General features: G+C 41.8%; 1 protein-coding gene across 3 annotated transcripts in view; it reads left to right on the top strand.

Moving 5' to 3' along the window:
- The window catches only part of pltp (phospholipid transfer protein), a 122,429-nt gene extending 103,833 nt beyond the window's left edge, over positions 1 to 18,596 (top strand). For all 3 annotated transcript variants that reach the window (XM_059980405.1, XM_059980406.1, XM_059980404.1), the window contains 3 exons: positions 4,948 to 5,011; positions 8,936 to 9,012; positions 16,291 to 18,596. In XM_059980405.1, the coding sequence (XP_059836388.1) occupies positions 4,948 to 5,011; positions 8,936 to 9,012; positions 16,291 to 16,398 (249 nt within the window). In that variant the 3' untranslated portion in view covers positions 16,399 to 18,596. The remainder of the gene's footprint in view (positions 1 to 4,947; positions 5,012 to 8,935; positions 9,013 to 16,290) is intronic.
- Positions 18,597 to 24,805: the final 6,209 nt, after the last annotated feature.

Here is a 24,805-nt window from a genome sequence, read left to right as displayed (position 1 = left end):
CTTATTCTAGGCTTATTGCCTACAAAGCCAGACCAAATAGATACATGAAATGCATCAGACAAAGAAAACTGAAATATCAATTCAGAAACAATGAAAAAGATTCATGGGTTATTGTAGATACAGGATACTGAAGTGAAATTTGACACACTAAAATGTCACCAAGCCCAGCACAGAATTACCAACAAATACAGTGATAATGAACTTTTGGTCTAATATCTGGGCTAATAGGGCGACACACAATCAAGAAGCAAGCTGGGTTGGGAGGAAATAACACACTCACATAATTGAAGAAATACAAATACTTGAAGATACAATGGATATGCTGAAAGAGGTTATAAAAATACCCACAACTGGAAAAGTGCTGGCAGTGATAATATTCATAAATATTGGTTTAAAAAATTTACTTGCGTTCATCCATACATATTAATGTATACCAATAATTTTCTTGAAAATCCTGAAAAGGTGCCTGAATTTTTGACAGAAGATGAAACATATGTTTTACCTAAAGGGAAAATCACAAAAGATCCATCAAAATATCATCCCATTACTTGTTTATAAGCCATACAGTATATAAAATTGTAACATCATGCATCTCGCAATTAATGACCACTCATTTAGATAAGCACAATATACTTACAGAACTGCAGAAAGGATGCCGTTAGAGTATGAAAGGACGTAAAGAACAACTGATAATAGATTCTGTAATTCTAAATCAAGCCCAGAGGAAAAGCAGAGATCTTTCTTGTTGCTAAGTTGACTACCAAAAGGCATTTGACTCTGTCCCACACTCATGGTTAACAGAAGTAATTAATATATATAAAATACACCCAATACTTGTGAAATTCCTTCAACATCCCATGAAGCACTGGTGTACCATAATCACTCTATTAACAACCAAAAACAAACAACCACCGTTATCAAAATACACTAAGGCATTTTCCAAGGTGACTCTCTAAGTCCACTATAGTTCTGTCTAGCTTTAAACCCCCTCACTAATTTACTGAATAAAATGAAAATTTGTATCAAATCAGAAACAAAGAAATGAGCTATACCTTAACACACCTTTTATACATGGACAATTCAAAATGACATGGTCCTTCATCAGTAAAGCTAAAATGATTAATTCAAATGGCAGAACTATTTCCGAAAGATATAAACATGAGCTTTGGACTGGATAAGTGCAGAACATTAAACATAAAGAAAGATGCAATAGAGCTAATAGAACACAAAACAGAGAAGCGGGATATGATACAACTGATGGATGAATATAAAACATATAAGTATCTGGGATATTCACAAGCAAAGAAAATAGATCATAGTGTGTTAAAGGAAAAACTTGAAAGAATATATTTCAAGGCTTAAGAAAATCTGTCAAACAGAGCTCAACAGTAAAATATAACAAAGGCAATAAGCACTTTTGCCATACCTATATAAATGTATTCTTTTGGCATAATGTCTTGGTCCGGAACCAGTCGGAAAATTTATGAAGTAAAATAAGAACTGAAATGACAAATTTCAGAAAACATTATGTATACTTGATCGCACTTAGATGTAACTACCTAGGACAGAAGGGGGAAGAGGAATAACAGACATTAAAAATCTACACAAAAGTAGGATAAAACTTATAAGGATATATTTTCATCAATGAAAACAGGATTCGACACTTCATGCGAGCATATGCAATTCTGATAAGAAGTATACACCACTATACTTAAATAAGAGCACAACCTAGAAAAATGAAGGCATTATCACTATTGAAGAAAAAGTTAACCAATGGAAGCGCATGACCCTCCATGGAAGACGTCCCCATGTTGTGAGCAGACTAGATGTCGACAAGCAAGTGTTGAACGCTTGGCTCAGAGTTGGAGATCTCTTCCCAGAAACAGAGGGGTTCTTTGTGGCCATACAAGACTAGGTGGTTAATACAAATATCAAAAATACATATTAAAAGACCAACATGTTCTAGATGATAAATGTAGAAAATGGCAAGGAAAACCAGAAACAATCCAACATATTACAGGATTCCGAAGCAGTTTAACACAATCTGATTACTTGCACAGACACAAACAAGTGGCAAACATTATTCATCAAAATTTTGCTTTAAAATACAAACTGATGAAGGAAATCACATCTTACTATAAATACAAGCCTGATATAATTTTAGAGTCAGAATACCACAAATTATATTATGGCTGATCCGTTATTACAGATAGGACAGTCCGTAATAAACATCTGGATATAATAAGATAGGATAAACAAGTAAGAACAACTTATTTAATAGATATAACCATTCCAAACACTCCTAACTTACAGAAATCATAAGTGGAAAAACACCAGAAATATGCTAAGGAAATTGAAAGACTATGGAACATGTACAGGGTGTACCTTGTCTCAGTAGTAATGTCTACAACTAGTATCATCCCAAAGTCATTACACAATAGCATTAAACAATCAGGCCTACACAGCAATATTTACATAAATCTTCAGAAAGCCACAATACTAAACACCACTGGAATAGTCCAAAAGTTCCAAGCAATTGAGAAATGAATGTGTTTGGCTATGCTCATACTGCAGGTTTCACCAGCTTGAGCTGAGAAAAATAAACACACAATAAACATTATAAGGTAGCTTAGATACATAGATTGATTGTATGTCCATAAAGTGACCAGGTATACATAAGGTGACTGACGGGAAATAATAAAGTAATGGTTGAATTAGTGGGTGGAGATGTTGATTAACTTTACTGCTTGGGGAAAGTAACTGTTTTTGAGTCTGGTGGTCCTGGTGTGGATTATATTTAACCTCCTCCCTGATGGGAGTGGAGCAAACAGTCCATGAGGATGTGTGGGATCCTTCATGATGCCACTGGCCCTTTTCTGCAACATTTTGGTACGTATGTCCTTGATGACAGGTAGGCTGACGTCAGTGATGTGTCCATCAGTTTTGACCACCCATTGTAGACCACCACGATAGTGCAGCTTCCACACCAAACAATGATGCATCTTGTTGGGATGCTCTTCACTGCATATCTGAAGAATGGTGTGAGTATGGATGTGCAAAGTCCAGCCCTCTTCAGCCTCCTCAGAAAGCAGAGGTACTAGTGAGCTTTCTTGACTGCGTAGGACGTGTTCTGGGACCATGAGAGGTTGTGTGTGATATGTACTTTCAGAAATTTGAAACTGATTGCGGCTTCCGGTGCTGTGCTGCCAACGTAAAGGAGGGAGTAAATGGTGTGAGTTCTCCTTAAGTTAATAACCATCTCTTTTGTCTTGTTGACATTAAGAAAGAGGTTATTTGCCTTGCACCAGGCCTCGAGCTCTTTTGCCTCCTCTCTGAAGGCATTTGCATCGTTGTTGGTGGTGAGCCCCATCACTGTCATGTCATCGGTAAACTGGATGACGTGACTGCTTGGGCATTTGGCCGTGCAGTCATGTGTGAGCAGAGTGTTCGGCAATGGAATCAGCATCGGCCCTGGGCGGTATGATGGGGAGGAAGGAGCGGTTGTGCGTGAGATGGCCTTTCTTGAAGTACTATCGTTGTCTACACGCTTACTAATGTAGCTGATGACCGATGAGGCATATTCTTTGAGGTATGAGTCTAGTTCATTTGTGGTCGCCTCCTTGAGCATCTGCCAGTTAGTCTGTTCAGAATAGTCCTGAAGCATAGAGATTGCCTCATTTGGCCAAACAGTGATGGTCCTCTTGACTGTTTTCTCCATTTTCAGCAGCAGTCAGTATGCTGGGATTAACATTATGGAGATGTGGTCAGAGAGTCCAAGGTGGAGGCTTTGTAAATATTGAGCCTGTTTGTATAAGCATGGCCCAGTCTGTTTATTTCCGGAGTGGTAATGGTGACGTGTTGGTGAAATCTGGATTAAATGTTCTGCAGGTTAACATGACTGAAGCAATGATTCATGTGCTGTAAACCTCCTGGTTATGAGTTGAGGCCTGTGGAAAGGTGGTCATACAATGAAGGTCACACAGCTGAAGGAAGAGGGACAGAGCAGCAAACGGGTTATGAAAGTTTGAATCTAAGCTTCTTTAATGATTGATACTCAGGACATGGTCAGTAATCTGCTTTGTACCAAGAGGATAGTGAAGCAGAATCAGGTTTATTATCACTGACGTATGTTGTGAAATTTGTTGTTTTGCAGCAGCAGTATAGTGCACGGCATAAAAATAAATCAAAAGTGCAAAAGAGGAATAGTGAGGTAGTGTTCATGGGTTCAAGGACCATTTAGAAATCTGATTGCAGAGGGGAAGAAACTGTTCCTAAAATGCCGAGTGTGGCTCTTCAGGCCCCAGTGCTGGTAATGAGAAGAGAGCATGTCCTGGATGGTGAAGGTCCCCTATGATGAATTCTTCTTGAGGTACCATATTTTGAAGATGTCTTCTATGGAGGGGTGGGTTGTATCTGACTGAGTCGACAACCCTCAGCAGCCTCTTTCGATCCTGCACATTGGAGCCTCCAACCAGGGAGCAACATAACCAGACAGAATGATCTCCATGGTGCATCTGTAGAAACTGGTAGTCTTCAGTGACATATCAAGTCTCAAACTCCTAATGAAGTAGAGCCTCCGGTATGCCTTCTTCATGAGTGCATCAATGTGTTGGGCCCGAGACAGATGCACCAAGATGTTGCACTCAGGAACTCACCCTTTACACTGCCGACCCAAATACAAGGACTGACCTGTGTTCTTCCGACTTCCCCTTCCTGAAGTCCACAATCAATTCCTTGGGTTTTCTGATACTGAGTGCAAGGTTGTTGCGACAACACTCAACCAGCTGATGTATCTCACCCCAGTCTCACTAATGACAGCATTAGAATGGGGTCATTGCTATGATGAAAATCTTTGAAAGCCTTGGCAATCGTAAGAACCAATAGCAGGTAGGAGCAATGAAGTGATTTGAATTTAAAATGTTTACTGACACTTCTGTACTCTTATAGTTGATTCCTATCCAGACTCCAATGAAGGCTCTTCTGCAGCTCACTGTCATGCCTATTATCAATGGTAAGTTCTCTCCACTTACTCTTCTACTGTCATAGTTTACACACTTACGACGTTGCACAGACCGCTATTGCATGCACACCCTCTTGCTATTCTGGGGATTCCGAGGTTGAAGTGTTAGTTTTACACATCCCATTGTATAGATCATCACAGTTAGCCGCTGCCTTTACATCCTCATGCAAGTGTAGCTTATAACAAGGTTATAATTGCTTTCAGAGGCCATTGTACAAATAATGACATTGTGAAGATATATTTGCACACTATGGCATTCTGTATATTTTGACAATAGTCTGTTTTATGTATGTATTTACATAATTGTATAGGTTATCATGGTTTGCTGCTGTATTTATATTCCCAAAATATTAGGTGGATTCTCACAGCCTTTCGCCATGTTTTCACATTCACAATAATGTGCAATCACAGTTAGGCATTGCCTATTATGATCAGGCATGCAGATTTTCAGAATTTACACTGTCACGATTATTAGAGCTCAGTGCTTACACACTCACAAATTTGTGTACAGTGTCACAGCTGGGTATTATCTTACACACTTCGAAGCCAATGCCAAAATCAAATTTATTTCCATAGGCACAAATTGATGCATAAGAACACGCACAGGTTCAATGAAAAACTTAGTTGCAACATCACAGGCACAAAGCATCAGATAAGCAGCATTCACAAGTGAAACATAAATTAAACAAATTTTATACAATGTACAAGAATTAGAACAAATAAAAGTCCATTATAATGCAAAGTGTTGCCTACTGAGCTAGTGTTTAGGGTTGTGCCAGTTGGTTCAAGAATCGAATAGTTGGAGGGAAGTAGCTGTTCCTGAGCCTGGTGATCTATGTTCCCTCTAAGCTGTGCACATGTGCACACACACACGTTTTTCAACCGGCACACAAAGGAAATTAATGTGCGCACAAAAGGTCAGTTACCTAAAATAATGTAGTAATTAATAATTATACTTATTGAAATGCCAAAGACAGGAGAGAGAAAGATAACTGAGTGACTTAAATATGTATGTTGTTTTGTTGTTATTCTGTGCAGTTTTAAGTCGAATATTTTGTAAACCTACATGAACTGTGCCATGTGTGCATTTATTGCGCACATACATTTGTCACAGCAAACAAAAATTTGCACAACATAAGATTTTTGGCACATTGACTACTAAAAATTAAAGGGAACATTGCTGATGATGTCAGGCTTCTGTACCTCCTGCCTGATGGGAGCTGGGAGAGGATGGGATGGTGGGGTTCTTAGACGATAGATGTTGCCTCCTTGAAGCAACTCATCCAGTAGATACTAATGATGGCGAGAGATGTGCCCGTAGTGCATCAGGCAGAGTCTACAACTCTCTGCAGGATCATATCCTGAGTATGTAACTATATTGCTGCCAGCTGCCAGCAAAGTGTTGCCTCTCTAGCACCATCTTATGTTTAGTTATTCTTACGACATTGTGTAGGTTTTCAGTTAGGTGAAGGACTTGCAGATTCACATCATCTCAGGGCTGGCCGCTGGATTTGTGCAAACTCCATTCTATAGATTTTAGTGGTGTGATTGCAAACATATTATTACTTGGTTCCTAGATTATGGTTGCCATTTACACTCATATATATTTCATTTTCTAAAAAAAATATTTTTTTCATAATATGCACAGTAATTACTATTGGGGCATGTCTTCATTTATATTCTATGCCATCATTACATTACCTTACATTACATCCACACCCCTCATGCTTCCCCCTTATGCATCAGGGGGACGTGGGCAAGGTGGTTACACATGGGCCAGTCACTCACTATCCGGGGCAGTGAGCCCCTATACTCTGCTCTTTCACCACCATGCCTTCCACTCTGAGCTTCAGTGTGTCTCACAACACTTCCTCCAGCACTGTGGGATGTGCTAGTCGGCTGCATTCCCTTGCAGACATCCCCTTAAACTGGAAGACCAGCAAGTTTCAGGCAGACCAAAGTGTTTCGCTCACCATGTTGATATTTAGACCGTAAGAACATGAGACGTAGGAGTAGAATTAGCCCACTGGCCCATCAAGTCTGCTCCACTGTTCAATCATGGCTGGTCCTTTTTTTCATTCTTCTCCTCAACCCCATTTCCTGGTCTTCTCCTCGTAACCTTTGATGCCATGTCCAATCAAGAACCTATCAGTCTCCACCTTAAATACACCCAACGACCTGGCCTCCAAAGCTGCATGTGGCAACAAATTCACCACCTTTTGGCTTAAGAAATTTCTCTGCATCTCTGTTTTGAAAGGGCAGCCCTCTATCCTGAGGTTGTGCCCTCTTGCCCTAGACTCTCCCACCATGGTAAACATCCTTTCCACATCTATTCTGTCTCGGCCTTTCAACATTCGAAAGGTTTCAATGAGATCTCCCTCATCCTTCTGAATTCCAGCGAGCACAGACCCAGAGCCACCAGATGCTCCTCGTTGGCTCGTTGGAATGTTTTGTCTCAGTCTCTCTCCCTGGGAACAGCCTGTAGTTCAGACAACCATCTGATTTTTGTATTTTAAAACTAGACTTCATTCATTATTTTAAAAATGTACAAAAGGAAGAAACAGTGCAAAAAAGTCCTCTGTTATACAATTGTTTGTATTAGTGATAGATTCATAGAACACTACAGCTCAGAGACAGGCCCTTCAGCCCATCTAGTCCATGCTGGTATATATTTCTGACTATAATTCCATCTACCAGTCAGTACCTGGACCATAGCTCTCCATATCCATCTCATCCATGTACCCAGTCAAACTTATATGTTTAAGCCACATCCACCACTTCTGCTGGGAGCTTGTTTCACTCTCACACCATTTTCTGAGTGAAGAAGTTCTCCTTCAGGTTCCCCTTAAATATTTCAATTTTCATCTTAAACCCATGACTTCTAGTTGTAGTCTCACCCAACCTGAGGGGTGGGGGGAAGCCTGCTCATATTTACCCTATCTATACCCTTCATTATTTTGCATACTTCCATAAGATTTCCCCTCATTCTCTTGTGCACCAGGGAACAAAGTCAAACTCTAGGGAGGGTTATGTACAAAGTTCGAAGTAAATTTCTTATCGAGATACGTGCAGTATGTGTTACCATATTCTGCCTTGAGATTCATTTTCTTGCAGGCATTTACAGGGGAAAAGAAAAACAATAGAATTTTATGAAAACTATATACAGACAAAGCATGAAACAGACATAAAGCCACCAAGTATGGCCACATTCTCAATCTACGTACAGGAGGTCACTCTTTAGTCAAAATGACTAGAGAGTTGTGATTTGCCCCACTAAAATGATGAACTGAATGCTGAGAATTTGGGCCTTTTCTGGGCTGTGCCGGGGATTTGGATCTAAGGACTCAATTTGGTTCGGAATGCCTTTGCTGTTGCTCCCTGCTATTGGCTATACGATTTGTTTTGTGTTTTTTCTCTTTTCTGTGGGCACTGGGGGAGAGGGGAGCAACATTGGTCTTATTTTTTAAAATCGGGGTTCCTTGCTTTGCGACTGCCTGTAAGAAAACAAATCTCAAGGCTTTGTAATTTATACATTCTTTGATAATAAATGCACTTTGAAACTTCGACAGAAATGTCAGCTTCTGTTCTGCACTCACTATCAGAAGGAAGTTGAGTGAGTTTGCAGTGTGCTGACTCCAAACACAGCTGAGATCAGCTGTCTGAATGGGAGTGGGATATGGAGAGCTTTGGTCCAGGTAATGGTAGACGGAATCATAGACAGAAATATAGACCAGCATGGACTGGATGGGCCTGTTTCTGAGCTGTAGTGTTCTATGAATACATAGCCCCATATGGTCCAGGATGGCAGCACCTTTAATGAAGCAGATGACATTGTGTGTGTGGAAGTAAGTAACTTGTGCTAGGTGTGACCACTCCCTCCTGTGCAGCCATTTCCTTTTCTCTGTCTCTGCTCAGAGCGAGCTCTTCAAGGAGTACAGATTCCACTGCCAGAAGGAGTTGACCTCATCAACGAGACAGTGACTAACTACCTGGTGAGTCATCTAACTCATTAAAGGATCCTGTGCACTAACTATTTACACCAATCTTTTTAAAGGTTTGGTAACTATTGATAAGGGATAGTTGACCAATATTGTCATTTTGGGCCTGACTAATTAATCAATAGATCACACAATATGTACTTCTCCATCCATATTGCTTTACATTAGCCGACCTAACCTTCAAAAGTGACCATTTATCAACTTGTGTGCATTAGTGCTATGCTGCCAGGTAGCGGCGCCCACATAATAAAATATCACCCATCCTTTACTGTGTATTTGATGTGCTGAAGGCTATGCTGAAATGTACTGATACCCATCATTCCCACATAATGGTAGTGGGCACAAGGGCTATACTTCATACCTCACAAAGCATGTTGTGACTGTGATCTATTCATCAGAGAGACACTGGAACTGGTGACATAAAGGTCTTTATTCATTAAAGCAAGAAAGCATGTTCCTGGTGACCCCCTCATAGAGCCTCCCAAATTCGAAGTACATCTCAGTTTTAGACCTTTAAGGTCAAAGAAATAACAGGGTGATTCAAAACAATTTGAATAGTTGCAATGACTTCATTTACTTCAACTTTTTGAGTTGACAGTGCTTCCTTTGAACTACTTACAAGGGGTGATTGATAAGATTGTGGCCTAAGGTAGAAGGAGTCAATTTTAGAAACCCTAGCACATTTATTTTTTCCTACATTTACACACTTAGTCCAGCGGTCATGGAGCATACGGATCCCTTCTTTGTAGAAGTCGGCGTCTTGGACCTCCAGAAGTGGTCCACAGCAGGGGTGATTGATAAGTTTGTAGCCTAAGGTAGAAGGAGATGAGTTATTAACTTCAAACATTCTGCATTTTCACTCAGAGTTCAACTGCACTGTATGTAATGAGAGCTGTATAACTCATCTCCTTCTACCTTAGGCCACGAACTTATCAATCACCCCGCTGCAGAGAAAAGATCTGTATGCTCCATGACCACTGGACTAAGTGTGTACATGTAGGAGGGGACTATGTTTTGGAAGACTCTTTTGGAAGAGGACAGCGAGGCTTGAGAGGAAGTGCGGCGGCGGCCATTTTCAAATTGTCCAATTGCTTCTCAGATCGGAGTTCTGAGAGGCGGGACTGCGCAGGCACGTGAAGGAGGCCCAGGAAGGAGGGAAGATATATAAAGAACGCCGCCTTAAGAAGCGGGCAGCTTCGTTTGCGGGCAGCGGAGTGAGCCGGGCGCAGAGTGTAGGGTTTGGGCTCAGAGGGCTTAGGCGGAAGAGGGCACAGTAGGCTTATCTTTTAGTTCTTGTATTTTCAGTTATTTGGGAGGTATGAGTGTGAGGGCAGCTTGTTGTTCTCGGTGTCGGATGTGGAAGATCCTGGAGTCTCCGAGCCTCCCGGACGTCCACATCTGCGCCAGGTGCGCCGAACTGCAGCTCCTGAGGGACCGAGTTAGGGAACTGGAGCTGCAGCTCGATGACCTTCACCTGGTCAGGGAGAGTGAGGAGGTGACAGAGAGGAGTTACAGGCAGTTGGTCACTCCGGGACCACGGGAGGCAGATAGGTCAGGAAGGGGAAGAGGCAGGTACTAGAGAGTACCCCAGTGGCTGTACCCCTTGACAATAAGTACTCATGTTTGAGTACTGTTGGGGGGGACAGCCTACCTGGTGGGAGTGACAGTGGCCGAGCCTCCGGCACAGAGGATGGCCCTGTAGCTCAGAAGGGTAAGGTTAGAAGAAAGAGGTCCATAGTAATAGGGGACTCAATAGTCAGGGGCTCAGACAGGCGTTTCTGTGGAGGTGACCGAGAGTCCCGGATGGTAATTTGCCTCCCTGGTGCCAGGGTTCGGGACGTTTCTGATCGCGTCCAAGATATCCTGAAGTGGGAGGGTGAAGAGCCAGAGGTCGTGGTACATGTAGGTACCAATGACATAGGAAGGAAAGGGGAAGAGGTCCTGAAACGAGAGTATAGGGAGTTAGGAAGGCAGTTAAGAAGAAGGACCGCAAAGGTAGTAATCTCGGGATTACTGCCTGTGCCACGCGACAGTGAGAGTAGGAATAGAATTAGGTGGAGGATGAATGTGCGGCTGTGGGATTGGAGCAGGGGGCAGGGATTCAAGTTTCTGGATCATTGGGACCTCTTCTGGGGCAGGAGTGACCTGTTCAAGAAGGACGGGTTACACTTGAATCGTGGGGGGACCAATATCCTAGCGGGGAGGTTTGCTAGGGCTACAGGGCGGACTTTAAACTAGTAAGATGGGGGGTGGGAGCCTATTTGAGGAGACTATGGGAGAGGAGGTTAGTTCACCAGTGGAGCAAGTAAATAGACAGTGTGTGAGGGAGGAAAGGCAGGTGATGGAGAAGGGATGCGCTCAGCCCGAAGATGTAGGGGAGAAGAAAGAAAAGGATAATAAATTTGAATGCATTGTTAGGGATGGAAAGAGAGGAGGAGATGGAGAGTATCTTAAATGTATCTATTTTAATGCTAGGAGCATTGTAAGAAAGGTGGATGAGCTTAAAGCGTGGATTGATACCTGGAATTATGATGTTGTAGCTATTAGTGAAACATGGTTGCAGGAAGGGTGTGATTGGCAACTAAATATTCCTGGATTTAGTTGCTTCAGGTGTGATAGAGTAGGAGGGTCCAGAGGAGGAGGTGTTGCATTGCTTGTCCGAGAAAATCTTATGGCGGTGCTTTGGAAGGATAGATTAGAGAGCTCCTCTAGGGAGGCCATTTGGGTGGAATTGAAGAATGGGAAAGGTGCAGTAACACTGATAGGAGTGTATTATAGGCCACCTAATGGGGCGCGTGAGTTGGAAGAGCAAATGTGTAAGGAGATAGCAGATATTTGTAGTAAACACAAGGTGGTGATTGTGGGAGATTTTAATTTTCCACACGTAGACTGGGAAGCTCATTCTGTAAAAGGGCTGGATGGTTTAGAGTTTGTGAAATGTGTGCAGGATAGTTTTTTGCAACAATACATAGAAGTACCGACTAGAGATGGGGCAGCGTTGGATCTCCTGTTAGGGAATGCGATAGGTCAGCTGACAGATGTATGTGTTGGGGAGCACTTCGGGTCCAGTGATCACAATAGCATTAGCTTCAATATAATTATGGAGAAGGACAGGACTGGACCTAGAGTTGGGAGAGATTTTGAATGATTTCTTCTCTTCAGTATTCACTAAGGAGAAAGATATTGAATTGTCTAAAGTGTGGGAAACAAGTAAGGAAGTTATGGAACCTATGACAATTAAAGAGGTGGAGGTACTGGCGCTTTTAAGAAATTTAAAAGTGGATAAATCTCTGGGTCCTGACAGGATATTCCCCAGGACCTTGAGGGAAGTTTGTGTAGAAATAGCAGGAGCTCTGACGGAGATCTTTAATATGTCATTAGAAACGGGGATTGTGCCGGAGGATTGGCGTATTGCTCATGTGGTTCCATTGTTTAAAAAGGGTTCTAGAAGGAAGCCTAGCAATTATAGACCTGTCAGTTTGAAATCAGTGGTGGGTAAATTAATGGAAAGTATTCTTAGAGATAGTATTTATAATTATCTGGATAGATGGGATCTGATTAGAAGTAGCCAGCATGGATTTGTGCGTGGAAGGTCATGTTTGACAAACCTTATTGAATTTTTTGAAGAAGTTACGAGGAATGTTGACGAGGGTAAGGCAGTGGATGTAGTCTATATGGACTTCAGCAAAGCCTTTGACAAAGTTCCACATGGAAGGTTAGTTAAGAAGGTTCAGTCGTTAGGTATTAATGCTGGAGTAATAAAATGGATTCAACAGTGGCTAGATGGGAGATGCCAGAGAGTAGTGGTGGATAATTGTTTATCGGGATGGAGGCCGGTGACTAGCGGGGTGCCTCAGGGATCTGTTTTGGGCCCAATGTTGTTTGTAATATACATAAATGATCTGGATGATGGGGTGGTAAATTGGATTAATAAGTATGCCGATGATACTAAGGTAGGAGGTGTTGTGGATAATGAGGTGGATTTTCAAAGCTTGCAGGGAGATTTATGCCGGTTAGAAGAATGGGCTGAACGTTGGCAGATGGAGTTTAATGCTGAGAAGTGTGAGGTTCTACATTTTGGCAGGAATAATCCAAATAGAACATACAGAGTAAATGGTAGGGCATTGAGGAATGCAGAGGAAAAGAGAGATCTAGGAATAACTGTGCATAGTTCCCTGAAAGTGGAGTCTCATGTAGATAGGGTGGTGAAGAGGGCTTTTGGAACGCTGGCCTTTATAAATCAAAGCATTGAGTACAGAAGTTGGGATGTAATGCTAAAGTTGTACAAGGCATTGGTAAGGCCAAATTTGGAATATTGTGTGCAGTTCTGGTCACCGAATTATAGGAAAGATATCAATAAATTAGAGAGAGTGCAGAGATGATTTACTAGGATGTTACCTGGGTTTCAGCAATTAAGTTACAGAGAAAGGTTGAACAAGTTAGGTCTCTATTCATTGGAGCGTAGAAGGTTGAGGGGGGATTTGATCGAGGTATTTAAAATTTTGAGAGGGATAGATAGAGTTGACGTGAACAGGCTGTTTCCATTGAGAGTAGGGGAGATTCAAACTAGAGGACATGATTTGAGAGTTAGGGGGCAGAAGTTTAAGGGAAACACGAGGGGTATTTCTTTACTCAAAGAGTGATAGCTGTGTGGAATGAGCTTCCTGTAGAAGTAGTAGAGGCCAGTTCAGTTGTGTCATTTAAGGTAAAATTGGATAGGTATATGGACAGGAAAGGAGTGGAGGGTTATGGGCTGAGTGCGGGTAGGTGGGACTAGGTGAGATTAAGGGTTCGGCACGGACTAGGAGGGCCAAGATGGCCTGTTTCCATGCTGTGATTGTTATATGTTATATGGTTATATGTTGAAAAATAAATGTGCTCGGTTTTCTAAAATTGACTCCTTCTACTTTAGGCCACGAAAATCAATCACCCCTCTTATCGCCAATGGAAGATACCTCAAAATGTTCAAATACTTCTGCTGGGACAAAGTAATTCACTCAGATGGCTGTAAAGCTTCTGAGAGCAGAGATCCCAAGCACTCAAAATGAATGTTGTTGGGGCTGATTCTTGAGTATACAACTGTCCCAACTATTGATAGATCAACAATACCTGTGACCATGTTTGATGTGCCAAATGACATACATGATGGTGCAAATAACTTGGCCAATGTTGCCTGGTTTGACGCAGACCAGTTAACATAACTCCATTTTTAAAAAAATGTTTGGCAGATGCATGCAAGAATGCCACATGGTCATTTCACTTTACAAAGTGTAACTCTGAGCATCCAGCCCCCTGTTATGGCCCAGCAGCCTGTGCTCAGTAGGCAATAGCGTTTACAGAGCTGTGTGCTTTTAAATCCAACTGATGCTGCTTGCAAATTACATTAAAAACTGAATACTGGTTCCTGTTTGAATTAATATCTACTATATTCACATAATTCATAACTCCAGAATAATCACTAACAAAGCAATGAGTAGCAGGACACTGAGGAGTGTGGTAGAACAGAGGAATCTGGGAATACAAATCCACAATTCCTTGAAAGGTGTCATAGGTAGATAGGGTAGTAAAAAGTTTTTGGCACATTAGCCTTCATAAATCAACGTATTGAGTACAGGAGTTGGTATGTTATGATTAAATTGTATAAGACATTGCTGAGGCCTAATTTGCAGTATTGTGTGTAGTTTTGGTCACCTATCTACAGGAAAGATGTAAACAGTATTGGAAGAGTGTAGAGAAAATTTACAAGGTTGTTGCTGGGACTGGAGGACCTGAGTTATAGGGAAAGGTTGAATAGGTTAGGACTTTATTCCCTGCAGTATAGAAGATTGAGAGGATATTTGAGAGAGGTATACAAAGTTATGAAGGGTAGCCAGAGAGTGGTGAATCTGGGGAATTCTTTACCACTGGCAGATACAGAGGCCAAACTTATATACTTAAAGCAGAGGTTGATTCTAGATTGGTCATGGCATGAAGAGATACGGGGAGAAAGCAGGAGATTGGGGCTGAGAGGAAAATTGGATCAGTCATGATGAAATGGCAGAGTAGACTCGATGGGCCAGATGGCCTAATTCTGCTCCAATGTCTTATGGTCGTATGGTATAGACAACATAAATGAAAGCAGGCTTTTTCCACTAAGGTTGGGTGAGACAACAACCAGAGTTCATGGGTAAAGGGTGAAAGGTTAAATGTTTATATGGAAAATGGGGAGGAACTTATTGACTCAGAGGATGGTGGGAGGGTGGAACGAGCTGACAGTGCAAGTGGCGGATGTGGATTCGATTTCAACATTTAAGAGAAATTTGTACAGGGAGGGGTATGGCCTGAGTGCAGGTTAATGGAACTAGGCAGATTAATGGTTCAGCATAGAGAAGGGCTTGTTTCTGTGCTGTAGAGTTCTATGACTTTATGACCATAAGACATAGGAACAGAATTAGGCCATTTGACCCATCGGATCTGCGTCATCATTCTTTCATGGCTGATTTTTTATCCCTCTCAACCCTGTTTTCCTGCCTTCTCCCCATAACTTTTAATGTCTTTATTGATCAAGAAACCATCAACCTCCACTTTAAATATATCCAGTGACTTGGCCTCCACTGCCACCTGTGACAATGAATTCACAGATTTACCACCCTCTGGCTCAAGAAATTCCTCCTCATTTCTCTTCTCAAACCTGTGCCCTCTGGTCCTAGACTCCCTCACTACGGGAAACATCCTCTCCACATCCACTCTGTCTTGGCCTTTCAATATTCAATAGGTTTCTTGAGATCCCCTCTCATACAGTGAATACAGGCTCAGAGCAATCAAACACTCCTCATACATAGGATAACTTCAAGAAATAGGAGGCAGGGAGGCAGGGATATGATATCATACTGGGAGGAAAGGTTGGCCATTGTGTTGCAGGGTTGTGGCATATGATGGGGTGTGTCTACAGGCCAAGTGAAACACCTTCTGCCCAGACCTAATGCTAAAAAGGTGCTCATCTTTTTCAGCCAATTATCACGGCCCTGACACGGGGAAATTCAGCTGGTGCAGTCAGTTTTGAAACAGAGCTAAAGTAAGAAACATCAGTCTTATTGTATTATTTAATTAGACCAACCTCAAAAAAAAAATCAGGTTTTTCACCCCATCTGAATAAAAAATATCCTGAAAATCCAGCCACAGCTTAACCCTTGGAAACTGAAATTTCATCAGTTAGGAATGCAATTTATAATTTTATTTTTAAGCCTAATGAAACAATGCACAGTTGCCAATTGTGTTCTTTGTCATTTGTAGGGCTTTCTGTCGATTGGAGCAGATTTATACTTTTACAAGGGCCTGAGAGAGGTGATCAATAAGAATGCACAGCAACCCCCCCCAAACAACTCAACACTTCCGAAGTAGAACAAGGCTGTGAAAAATAGTAACTTCTGTACCGTGTATGAAGACCACAGCAGTATTCTACTTACCTATTAACTAATGTTATGCATTATTAGCCAAGCACTGGCTCTATGGAATCTTTTCACTTTGTATTACTAAGTCTTTGCGAGAGTATAGAATCAAGCATTTCAAGCTGAGAGTACACTGAAGGTCATATTGGTGTGCAACAACTGTTTGTTCCTTGCCATTGTATTCTTGCAGAGTTTGCACTATTGAATCTATGGGCTGCTGTCAATTAAAACTACTCTACACTCTGAAAGAGAGGGGACAATATTACTGCAAAACCCTGGGCACATCCTGAACTGCTAACATATGATTGTAGATTACAAGCAGCAATGCATGGTTTATAAGTAGTTTCCTTCCCTCGATCATATAAAGTTATCATTCCTTGATCACAAACCTGAGGGTTGAAGGGGGGGAGGTTAGCAAAGGATGACACCTGCCACCCATGGTGGAATTACTCTGTGGTACTCTCCCACTCCCACTCCCACTCCCACTCATTATGTCCATAATATGTACTTAATGATCTCCCCATTTGGATCATGAGATGCACAAACTGAAGTTAATAATACACCCAGCAACTGACCCTCTTGCAGTTTGATAGAAGTAAGTCAACTCGTTCATTAGAATTGTGGCCAGCCAAATACAAAGACTGTACAGTATGTGATTAGTGGAGCCTGTCCTTTTTGTTTAGGCCATTTGCAGATTACACCAGGAATCATGGAAATAAGCTCTGTTCAAATCTTTAGGCCCATACATGCCATTATCCAAGCTGCACCAATAAACTCTGCTTTATTCCCTATGGAAAGGCTTTCAATAACCAATGCATTATACTGACAGTAGATACCTCCGTTTAGTCAGAATTGCCATTTGTTCATCTTTTGTCTCACTTATACAGTATATCATAGAGTCATAGAGCATTACAATGCAGAAACAGGCCCTTTGGCCCATCTAATCCATGCCAACCTTTTTTTCTGCCTAGTCCTATCTATCCTCAGCCAGACCATAGATCCTCCATAACCCTCCCATCCATGTATCTATCTCTTAAATGTTGGACCTGAAGCAGCTCCATTTTGTCTACCACCTGAACAGATCAACAGCAGATGCCATTTCACTGGCATTTCGCTCAGCTCTGGATCACCTAGCAATAAAGATGCATACATCAGGATGTCCTTTATCAGTTACAACTCAACGTTCAACACTATCGTCCCCTCCAAACTCCAAGACCTGGACTTTAATAATGTCCTGATTCTCGGTGTTAGGTTCATAGAAGTGAGGTGTGTTAGACAACCGAGCATTTGCAATTTGTGCACTATATTAGACCTGTCACTTCTGTACCTATCTTGACCAATTGTGCATATTGCTCCCCTCTTGTGATCTCTCTCCATTCTCAAAATGAGAGAACCCAATACCTGGCCATCAGTTTCCTTTCAGTCCCCCACACCAAACATGCATTGCCTCCCCAAATCCCCACCAGTGACCAGCTGTCTTGCCATTCTCCACAGAAGACAACTCCTGCCAACTCAAGTGCCAGATAAGGAACAGAGCTAAAGCTGCTCAGACTCATGTCACTCCGTCTGTAGCACATTGTAAGGCCTGTCATTAAACCAAGGTCTCAAAGATAATTGGAAAGTAACTAAGGAGACTATTGAAAACCACTTCAGCTAATACTGGACATGGTCTGGTGTGGCATACCATCAGAGGGATTGTGTATTCCAAACAAGAATACTTGTGCTGGTCAGTAAATATGAGAGCGATACTTCATGTGACAGTGATCATGGGCTAAAATCTCAAAAGAATGTGCCTAAGGATTAGGATTAAATGCTGCACATCACTGAAGCCTGTGAACTGAATATTCTGTTGTGAACAGCACTGGTGAATTAAATCCTCCCTGTAAATGATTCAATACATAAAATATGCCTTGTAATGGTACCACCGCAGTAGATATTTTCTGCTATGGTCCCTGTAATGCTGCTGGATGAATTATCAGAAGTATTGGATTATAGAGAATGCCAGTTTAGGTGTAGTCCATATATTAATGACTCATGCAGTTCATCCTGTGTTAATCAAATATAACGATGCACCTTTGTATGTTAATGCACTCATCTTTCCATCAAGAACACAACCATATTGTACAACGTGGAATAAATATTATAATGATATCTCAATGCTTGAAGTAAACCATCCATGGGTAAACATTATGTCACAGGTGATGTCAGTAATCCATCCTGTCCCAAAAGAATCTCTGGAGGATTGGGAAGATTTTTAAACTCAGTGGCCACTTTATTAAATACATCTGTACACCTGCTTACTAATGCAAATATCTAATTAGCCATTTATGTAGCAGCAACTCAATGCACAAAAGCATGAGGGGTTCAGTTGTTGTTCAGACCAAACATTAGGAGGAGAAGATATGTGATCTAAGTGACTTTGACTGTGGAATGATTGTTACTACCAAATAGGCTGGTTTGTGTATCTCAGAAACTTCTGAACTCCTGGGATTTTCACACACAACAATCTCTAGAATTTACAGAGAATGGTGCAAAAACCAAAAATACATTGAGTGAGTGTCAGTTCTGTGGGTGAATTCCAACTGATTTTTCAGGCAAGATTTTCCCTTAGGGAAACTATGCAGACTTTGACCTACAGTGCCTATAAAAAATATTTATTCCCCTTGGAAATTTTCAAGTTTCATTGTTTTATTTTTTTTTAATTTTTGAATCACAGTGATTTAATTTGGCTTTTTGACACTGATGAACAGAAAAAGAATCTTCTGTGTGTCAAAGTGAAAACAGATCTCTACAAAGTGAACTAAATTAATTACGAATATAAAATACAGAATAATTGATGGCATAGCTATTCATCCCCTTCAAGCACAGCAATTACAGCCTTGATTCTGTATGGATAGCTCTCTATCAGCTTTGCACATCTGGACACGGCAATTTTTCCCCATTCTTCTTTACAAAACTGTTCAAGCTCTGTTGGATTGCATGGGAATCATGAGAGTGCAGCCCCTTTCAAGTCCAGCAACAAATTCTCAATTGGATTGAGGTCCGGACTCTGACTTGGCCACTTCAGGACATTAACTTTGTTGTTTTAAGCCATTCCTGTGTAGCATTGGCTTTATGGTTGGGGTCATTGTCTTGCTAGAAAACAAACCTTCTCCCAAGTCACAGTACTCTTGCAGACTGCATCAGGTTTTCCTTCAGAATTTCCCTGTATTTTGCTGCCTTCATTTTACCCTCTATCACAAACATTCCAGGGCCTGCTGCAGTGAAGCATCCCATCACCAGGTGCAGCCATCACCATGCTTCATGGTAGGTATGGTATGTTTTTTGATGATGTGTGGTGTCTGGCTTGTACCAAACATAGCATTTAGTCTGATGGCCAAGAAGCTCAATTTTGTTTTCATCAGACCGAAGAACTTTCTCCCAGCTGACTCCAGAGTCTTCCACATACTTTCTGGCAATCTATGACAGGGCTAAGATGAGTGGGAATACATATGACAGGGCTAAGATGAGTGGGAATACAGATGATTGGGAAAGTTTTAAGGAACAGCAGATCTTAACTAAAAAAGCAATACGGAGAGAAAAAATCAGGTATGAGCTCAGTCTAGCCAGGAATATAAAAGGGGATAGCAAAAGCTTTTTTAGCTATGTGAAGAGAAAGAAGATAGTTAAGAACAATGTTGGCCCCTTGAAGAATGAATTGGGAGAAATTGTTATGGGAAACAGGGAAATGGCAACAGAATTTAATGCATACTTTAGATCTGTCTTCACCAGGGAGGACACAAGCAATCTCCCAGATGTATGGATGGGCCAGGGTCATAAGATATCAGAGGAATTGATACAGATTGACATTAGAAAAGAAACTGTGATGAGTTGACTGGTAGGACTGAAGGCTAATAAATCCCCGGGTCCAGATGGTCTGCATCCGAGGGTTCTAAAAGAGGTGGCTCAGGAAATTGCGGGTGCATTGGTAATCATTTTCCAATGTTCCTTAGATTCAGGATCAGTTCCTGAAGATTGGAGAGTGGCTAATGTTGTCCCACTTTTCAAGAAGGGAGGGAAGGAGAAAACGGAGAACTATCGCCCTGTTAGCCTAACGTCGTGGGGAAGATGCTTGAGTCCATTATTAAGGACGAAATAGTGGCACATCTAGATGGCAGAAATAGGATTAGGCCGAGCCAGCATGGATTTACCAAGGGCAAATCATGCTTGACTAATCTGTTGGAGTTTTTTGAGGGTGTAACAAGGATGTTAGACGAGGGTAAGCCAGTGGATGTTGTATACCTAGATTTTCAGAAGGCATTCGATAAGGTGCCACATAGGAGATTGGTGAGTAAAATCAGAGCTCATGGCATTGGGGGCAGGGTTTCAACATGGATAGAAAACTGGTTGGCAGATAGAAAGCAAAGGGTAGCAGTGAATGGGTGTTTCTCGGACTGGCTGGAGGTGACTAGTGGGGTACCACAGGGCTCTGTATTGGGACCACAGCTCTTTACGATTTATGTCAATGATTTAGATGAGGGCATTGAAAACTATATCAGCAAGTTTGCTGACGATACTAAACTGGGTGGCAGTGTGACATGCGAAGAGGACATTAGGAGAATACAGGGAGACTTGGATAGGCTGGGTGAGTGGGCAGATACTTGGCAGATGTCATTCAATGAGAATAAATGTGAAGTTATCCACTTTGGAAGCAGGAACAAGAGGGCAGAGTATTGTCTGAACGGTGTAGAGTTAGGTAAGGGAGAAATGCAAAGAGACCTAGGAGTCCTAGTTCACCAGTCAATGAAGGTGAATGAGCAAGTGCAACAGGCAGTGAAGAGGGCAAATGGAATGTTGGCCTTTGTTACAAGGGGAATTGAATACAAGAGCAAGGATGTTCTTTTGCATTTGTACAGGGCCCTGGTGAGACCACACCTGGAATATTGTGTACAGTTTTGGTCTCCAGGTTTAAGGAAGGACATTCTGGCAGTTGAGGAAGTGCAGCGTAGATTCACTAGGTTGATTCCTGGGATGGCAGGGCTGTCTTATGCAGAGAGATTGGAGAGATTGGGCTTGTACACGCTGGAATTGAGGAGATTGAGAGGGGATCTGATTGAAACGTTTAAGATAATTAAAGGATTTGATAGGATTGAGGCAGGAAATATGTTCCAGATGTTGGGAGAGTCCAGTACCAGAGGGCATGGATTGAGAATAAGAGGTCAGTTATTTAAAACAGAGTTGAGGAAGAGCTTCTTCTCCCAGAGAGTTGTGCGGGTGTGGAATGCACTACCTCGGAAGACGGTGGAGGCCAATTCTCTGGATGCTTTCAAGAAGGAGCTGGATAGATATCTGATGGATAGGGGAATCAAGGGATATGGGGACAAGGCAGGGACTGGGTATTGATAGTGAATGATTAGCCATGATCTCAGAATGGCGGTGCAGACTCGAGGGGCCGAATGGTCTACTTCTGCACCTATTGTCTATCCAAGATTTCATGTGAGTTTTTTCAACAGTGGCTTTCTCTTTGCCACTCTACCATAAAGCTGTGAATTGTGAAACACCCAGGCAGCAATTGTATGTGTGGTCTCTCCCATCTCAGCCACTGAGCTTGTACCTCCTCTAAAGTCATCATATTCTTTACAGCTGTGTCATATTCTTTCTATTTTTTGATGATTGAATTAACTGTACTCCAAGGGATATTTAGTGACATGAAAATTTTCTTATATCCATCTCCTGACTTGTGCTTTTTAATAACCTTTTTGTGGAGTTGTTTGGAGTGTTCTTTTGTCTTCATGGTGTAGTTTTTTGCCAGGATACTGACTCACCAGCAGTTGGGTCATCAAATACACGTGTATTTTTACTACAATCAATTGAAACACCATGACTTTACACAGGTCTCCAAAAACAGATCTCCATTTAAATAATATGTAACTTCAAAAATAAATTGGCTGCACCAGTGATATCTTAAGTATCATATTAAAGGGGGAGGGGAGAATAATTATACGATCAGTTATTTTGTGTCTTATATTTGTAATTATTTTAGATCACTTTATAGAGATCTGTTTTTCCTTTGACACAAAAGAGACTTTTTCTGTTGATCAGTGTCCAATAAAGCCAAATTAAATTCACTGTGATTCAATATTGTAAAGCAATAAAACATGAAAACTTCCAAGGGGGGTTAAATACCTTTTATAGGCACTGTATATTATCATGTGCCTCCAGTACCCCCAAACCACATAATTAACAATCGACTCCACATTTTCCCAACAACTGAGGTCAGGCTAACTGGCCTATAATTTCCCTTCTTCTGCCTCTCTCCCTTCTTGAAGCGTGGAGTCACATTTGCAATTTTCCAATCCTCCAGAACCATTTCAAAATCTAGTAATTCTTAAGAAAGATCATTACTAATGCCTCCACAATAATTTCAGCTACCTCTTTCAGAACCCTGGGGTGTATTCCATTTGGTCCAGTTGAGTCATCTACCTTCAGATCTTTCCCACTTTCCCAAGTATCTTCTCCCTAGTAATAGCAACTGTACTCACTTCTGCCCCCAGGAGCATTCTAACTTCCGGCATACTGCTAATGTGTTCCACAGTGAAAATAGATGCAAAATACTTATTCAGTTTCCCTGCAATTTCCTTGTCCCCCATTACTACCTCTCCAGGGTCATTTTCCAGTAGTCTAATATCTATCCTTGCCTCTCTTTCACTCTTCTGGACCACCTGCCTGTCAGCTCACCCCATAAATCTGTGGAGGAGGAGGAAACCTTCGACCCCACCAAACTCCCACTGCAGTGCCATTGCTTTCAGTAAAAGGGAGGCCAGCACTCTGCAACCTCAGAGGCCACAAGAATGTGCGATTGACCATGTCCCGGGTACCACCCCTCCCCGAGATTGCCTGTTCTCCCTCTCCCTTCCTGAGACCCAGGCCATGAATGACATTGCCAAAGTGCTACAGCTTAATTAGACCATCCCAGTTCCTACCAGTGCAGGATTCTTCTTTGTCAAAAAGAAAGATGGGGGTCTCCATTCCTGCATCGATTACCATGGACTCCACAAAATCACCATTAAGAACCACTACCTTCCCCTCTTGATGGATATTGCATTCAAAACACTTGTGTAACCCAGATCTTCACCAACTGTATGTATAGAGCACATACAAGCAGATCCACATCCATCAGGGAGATGAGTGAACAAGCTAGATGGTGCTGGTAAACCACAACGATATGTTGTGGGCAGCTTATAAAATTTCCAAATATACTTCTTTTGAACTAATCTCACTGCAACCTGCAGCCTGTAATTTCCATTTAAGAAACATAATTTTGAACAGACTTAACACACTATGAATTCATGATTTTCTGAAGGAGTCAGCAGACTTAATTCTAAGGCATGCTTTAAGCAGATGAAAGTAGATCACCACAGTTGAAAGAGAGAGAGGAGGGGAAGTCTCCAAGCCAGGCTAAAACAAAGAAGCACAAAACAACTTCTACCCAGCGTTCTGGTAGCAAATATACAATTGCTGAAGAACAAGATTGAGGACCTGAGGACAAAATTGCTGTATTGGAGAGAAATGAGGAATTGCTGCATTCTTTGTTTCATGGATACATGGTTCATTTCAGACATGCTGGCTATGTCAGTAAATCCCAAGGGCTTCTCGATACTTAGGTGGACTGGACTGCTGATTCAGAGAAGGTAAAAGGTTGGGATCTGTGCTTCATGAAAAAGTCTCTGTTCTCTGGTACTCAGACACAGCGGACTTGATGCACTCTTGTCCCCCTGATCTGGGACATCTAATGATTAAGTGTCAACCATTCTACTTACCAAGAAAGTTCTCTTCTGTGATCCTGACCACAGTTTACATACCACCAAAGGCCAATATTAAGCAGGAACCAGATGTATTGAGTGTCACCATCAGCAAACAAGAAACAGCTGACCAGAATGCCTTTCAAATCATTGCCAGGGAATTCAGTCAGGCTTTTTTGAAGAAATCTCTGCCCAATTACCATCAGCACATAACCAGGGGTCCCAAAACAATTTGGAATACCTCCCGTTCCATGTCTAAATTGCATTTTGAGAAATCTGACCACTTGATTAATCTTCTCCTACCTGCATACAGTCAGAGACTAAAGAGCAAGGCTCAGAGATAAGGACAACAAAGGAGCAGTCATTGGAGGCAGAGGAGAGGCTATGGGATTACTTCGAGTCAGTGAACTGGGCGGTATCCAAGAACTCAGAGGATCTGAACCAATATACCACAGATGTCACAAACTTCATAAAAACACTTGTAGATGAGTGTGACCCCACAAAATCATTCCCCAACCAGAAGCCCTGTATGAACCATGAGATCCACAATCTGCTGTGGGTTTTATAAACGCAGTCTTC

Source organism: Hypanus sabinus, chromosome 9 (assembly GCF_030144855.1).
Source record: "Hypanus sabinus isolate sHypSab1 chromosome 9, sHypSab1.hap1, whole genome shotgun sequence".
Lineage (NCBI taxonomy): Eukaryota > Metazoa > Chordata > Chondrichthyes > Myliobatiformes > Dasyatidae > Hypanus > Hypanus sabinus.
The sequence above is the reverse complement of the archived record's forward strand: the minus strand, read 5'-3'. Positions and strand labels throughout refer to the sequence as shown.